This window comes from Haliotis rubra, unplaced genomic scaffold (assembly GCF_003918875.1).
Source record: "Haliotis rubra isolate DU_JTF1 unplaced genomic scaffold, ASM391887v1 Scf719, whole genome shotgun sequence".
Lineage (NCBI taxonomy): Eukaryota > Metazoa > Mollusca > Gastropoda > Lepetellida > Haliotidae > Haliotis > Haliotis rubra.
This window is the reverse complement of record NW_025767434.1, coordinates 97,788-102,984: the sequence shown is the minus strand read 5'-3', so window position 1 is coordinate 102,984 and position 5,197 is coordinate 97,788. Positions and strand designations below refer to the sequence as shown.

Genomic DNA, 5,197 nt, shown 5'->3' with positions numbered 1-5,197 from the left:
TGTTTCATGGCACAACAGACACCCATGATATAAATCCCGCTTTGCCCTGATTGTGTTTCAAGGCACAACAGACACCCATGATATAAATCCTGCTCTTGCCCTGATTCTCTTTCATGGCACAATAGACACCCATGATATAAATCCTGCTTTGCCCTGATAGTGTTTCATGGCACAACAGACACCCATGATATAAATCTCGCTTTGCCCTGATTGTGTTTCATGGCACAACAGACACTTATGATATAAATCCCGCTTTGCCCTGATTGTGTTTCATATCAGCAACATATGCTGCCCATGGCATGGTTCTCATGATGTCAATCACTGGATTGTGTGGTCCAGCCTCGATTATTTACAGAATTCCGTGATATAGCAGGAAAATTGATGAAAACTCTTTAAACCAAAAAAGACCTATAAATAACCTAAAGCACACACTGAATTTACATCAGTTTTTCAAAAGCCCATCACACTTTAATTTATGAGTGCCATGGATCACCCTTGGAAGTGGAATACGGTACAGAGTCTCGGTCTGGTAGTCGAGCATGCAGTATTTCTGAGAAGTGACTTCACTTATCTCACATAGCTGTTGAGCTTCTTGGAAATGTAAACAAAGATATACAGGGACCTTCTCAAAATCTCTGTGACTATTTATTCAGCTCTGTTGTGGCAGTGTTGACAGATACCACTCTACTGCATCAACAGGCACAATGAGGAATTAAGTTCATTTTTGCTTGTACAGTGACCCCTCATTATTTGTAGGCAACTGCCATGGGTGGTCAGTTGAGGAGTTGTGGTTGCTTGCAGCCATCTATAGACATGACTTATAACCTGCAGTGAATCACGGTGTGAGAGGCCTAAAGCATGGACTCCCCGGGTCAGTCTACCAGTGGGTCAATGAAAGAGTGAAAGTGGTTTCATATATAAGTTGCTGCAATCAAAGGTGATTATTGTGATTTGAAACCTCTAAGCAATTCAGAATAGTGTTTAACAAAGTCATAGTTTTGTGATATTGCCATCAAATAAGATATTCAGTCAGAGGTGGGAGATTTCACAAAATGTATTTCAGAATACTTCATTATTGTTGCAGGTTTGACCTACCTGGGTTGAGACAAACTGGTGACCATACAGAAAGTCTTAAACAAGTCCTGCCATGCAGACTCCCATGTTCAATTCCAACCATATGGGTGGTGAGGTAGCCTAGTGGTTAAAGTGTCTGCTCATCACACTGAAGGCCAAGGTTCAATTCCACATGGGTACAACATGTGAAGCCAATTCCTAGTGTCCCCTCTATGATATATGCAGAGTAAAACTTCAACTCACTCACTCATTAATACAACCATCTTCCACACCAGTGTTCATCTAATCCCCATTTTAGTCAGTTAAGTGTGGATCCTTCGATTCCTACTTGGCAACAGCAGAGTAACCCAACTTCACCCTCTGTTACATAGTAACTTAATAATAGTGAGTCTGATCATCACTATTTTCTTAATCCAACATTTTAAAGCACACTCCTGACCCCACTCATGCTATCAATTCCAGTTGGTGCATCTGCCCGGGGAATCTATATTTGCTCTCATTCAACACTGCCACCCTGTGAGTTGTGCATGAAGCACTGCAGCCAGGAGTGTGTCCATTAAAACATGAAACAGAGAACAGGCGAACTGAGGCTCTCTCCCATCAGCTACCATCAGCTGACACTAACACATTCAGCCAGCAGGCTGCCATTGATGTACAGACATGTAAACTGGAAGTTGACGGTTCCCCTGCAGGAGGGAAGCTGACTGATACTGATAAGTTGCACTTTCATCCAGATACTCCTCACCTGTTGATCCATGCGTATTCTGGCTGGACGAACACTTACCTCAAATAGTGTTGTGTTGTGTGTCATGTCTGAGAGAGTTGTGTTGGGTGTCTTGTCTGAGAATTGTTGTGTTGGGTGTCTTGTCTGAGAGAGTTGTGTTGGGTGTCCTGTCTGAGATTGTTGTGTTTGTTGTGTTGGGTGTCCTGTCTGAGAGTGTTGTGTTGGGTGTCCTGTCTGAGAGCTGTTGTGTTGGGTGTCCTGTCTGAGAGTGTTGTGTTGGGTCCTGTCTGGTGTGTTGTGTGTTGGGTGTCCTGTCTGAGAGTGTTGTGTTGGGTGTCCTGTCTGAGAGTGTTGTGTTGGGTGTCCTGTCTGAGAGTGTTGTGTTGGGTGTCCTGTCTGAGAGTGTTGTGTTGGGTGTCCTGTCTGAGAGTGTTGTGTTGGGTGTCTGTTGTGTTGGGTGTCCTGTCTGAGAGTGTTGTGTTGGGTGTCCTGTCTGAGAGTGTGTTGGGTTGTGTTGGGTGTATCTACATCTGTCCCACCATTCTGTCTTTCTCACTGCTTGGGCTGTCATCTGTCCCACCTCCATCTTCTGTCCACCTACATCTGTCCCACCCCATCTGTCCACCTGCATCTGTCCATCCTTTCATCTGATCCACTCCTCCATCTGCTCCCAACTGCATCTGTCCCACCTCCTCATCTGCCCCACCTACATCTGTCCCAACACATCTGCGGGTCCCACCTCCATCTGCTCCACCTGGTCCATCTCCCACCTTCATCTTTCTCTCTGTCCCCAACCTCCATCTGCCCTGCCTCACCTCTCGTCTCTTCTCCATCTGCCCCACCTCCATCTGTCCCATCTCCATCTGCCCCACCACCTACATCTGCCCCACCTCCATCTGCCCACCAAGCATCTGTCCTGCACATCCATCTGTCCACCTGCATCTGCCCCATCTCCATCTGCCCCCACCTCCCTTCTGTCCCCACCTTACATCCGCCCCACCACATCTGTCCCATTACATCTGCCATCCATCTCCATCTGCCCCCACCTCTCTGTCCCACTGTCTGTCCCACCTCCATGTCCATCTCCATCTGTCCCACCTCCATCTGCCCCACACTACATCCTGTCCTGTCTACATCTGTCCCATCTCCATCTGTTCCCCCTCTCCATCTGCCCCATCTACATCTGTCCCACCTACATCTGCCCCACCTACATCTGTCCCACCCCTCTGCCCCACCTCCATCTGTCCCACCTACATCTGCCCCACCTACCATCTGTCCCACCTACATCTGTCCTGCACCTCCATCTGCCCCCTCCATCCACATCTGTCCCACCTCCATCTGTCCACCTACATCTGCCCCATCTACCATCTGTCCCACCTACACCTGTCCCCACCTACATCTGCCCCACCAACATCCATCTGCCCCACCTACATCTGTCCCACCTACATCTGCCCCACCTACATCTGCCCCTCCCTTCCTACATCTGCCCCCCACCTACATCTGTCCCACCTACATCTGCCCGTGTCCTCCACCTACATCTGTCCCACCACCATCTGTCCCACCTCCATCTGCCCCCTCCTACATCTGCCCCCACCTACATCTGCCCCCACCTACATCTGCCCCACCTACATCTGCCCCCACCTCCATCTGCCCCCACCTACATCTGCCCCACCTACATCTGCCCCACCTACATCTGTCCCACCTCCACCTACATCTGTCCCACCTCCATCTGCCCCACCTCCATCTGTCCCACCTCCATCTGCCCCACCTACATCTGCCCCACCTACATCTGCCCCACCTCCATCTGCCCCCACCAACATCTGCCCCACCTACATCTGCCCCCACTTCTCACCTACATCTGTCCCACCTTCATCTGCCCCACCACTCCATCTGTCCCACCTCCCATCTGCCTTCACCTACATCTGCCCCACCTCCATCTCCCCCTACATTGCCCCACCTCCACCTGGATTTGCCCCACCTCCATTCTGTCCCACCTCCATCTGCCCCCACCTACATCTGTCCCATCTGTCCCACCTACATCTGCCCCCACTTCCACCTACATCAATCTGCCCCAGCCCCACCTACATCTTGTCATCAACACCAATTCCATAGGTTATCTGTGTAATTCCCCATTCACCCTCTCCATCTGCCCCCACCTTACCAATCTACATCTGGGTTCTTCACAGTCCGGACGCTGTACCTACATCTGCCCCACCTACATCTGTACCCACCTACATCTGATTCCACCCACAATACAAAGCATGGATGACAAGTGAGCTGTTTTGTGACCTACATCTGCCCCACCTCCATCTGCCCCACCAACATCTGCCCCACCAACATCTGCCCCACCTACATATGCCCCACCTCCATCTGTCTCTTCTCAATGTGCCCCATCTCCATCTAACATTTACATCAACACACCACCATTTCAACTATTTTTCTCATAGGTTACCATCAGATTAACAAATGTAATTCATAATTTATATTTGAAATATGTATACTACATCATATACATTCTTTCCATCCAGTAGAAGGGTATGATGGGACACAACTCGATACTAGCTCTGTCAACAAGTTTCTGACATAATTTATTCTTGTAATCCAAGTAATATCCACAAGGAAATACAAACCTGTGATTATGTGGGATAGATTCAGAAAGGTCAATAGATTAATACTACTTCATATCTGCCCAACATTGCATGCGACATTCCAAGCTTCTTCCATCGTACACTTGGTGTCTGTGGGGATTATCTCCCTTGATTTGGGGCGCGGTCCATCATGTTTAATTGAGTGATTGTAATGTAGGATATACGGAACTTGATATATTGTCACCAACAGGGTACTTAGCATCTTGACAGCTTGCGTGTTTGGAAACAATCTCAGACATGGGAGGATTATTTGGGTGTCACACTTTTGACTGATCAGTTGTTTCTGGCGTTACTGGGTCACCGATCTAGACCAATTCCACGGGACTGGTTGCTGCTTTTGTTATAAAATTTTCCAGTGGTTACCTTGAAGATATCCCAGAGTTCTTCTCTGGTTTGCGACCTCTGTTTGCATCCCCATAAGTTTAAATGATAGCATAAGGGCATATCCTCACATTGATCAACAACGATGAAACGTTGTCTTGGAATTAATAGGGAAATGTAGTCATCTTTGTGACTCCTCAATATTTCAGTGATTTTACATTCATTTAGTAACACAACAATGAGCCAGTCAATCAGTGCATTGTCATTTAATCCTTTGAACAAAGGACGTTGTTTTTACACTGGCACTATGTCAGGCTATGGCTGTGGTAGACCTACACACATACACAGTAACTTATGACAAATGACAGTGCAAGATTACATATTTAACTTATTATCGTTTTAATATTTTTTATTCAACTAATAATTCCTC

At 47.4% G+C, this 5,197-nt stretch overlaps 1 protein-coding gene across 1 annotated transcript; it reads left to right on the top strand.

Moving 5' to 3' along the window:
- Positions 1-858: 858 nt before the first annotated feature.
- LOC124259342 (extensin-like) lies at positions 859-4,074 on the top strand. Its single transcript, XM_046693466.1, has 2 exons — positions 859-871; positions 2,297-4,074. Exons 1-2 carry the CDS (start codon positions 859-861, stop codon positions 4,072-4,074), a joined length of 1,791 nt encoding a protein of 596 aa, XP_046549422.1.
- The last annotated feature ends 1,123 nt before the right edge of the window (positions 4,075-5,197 follow it).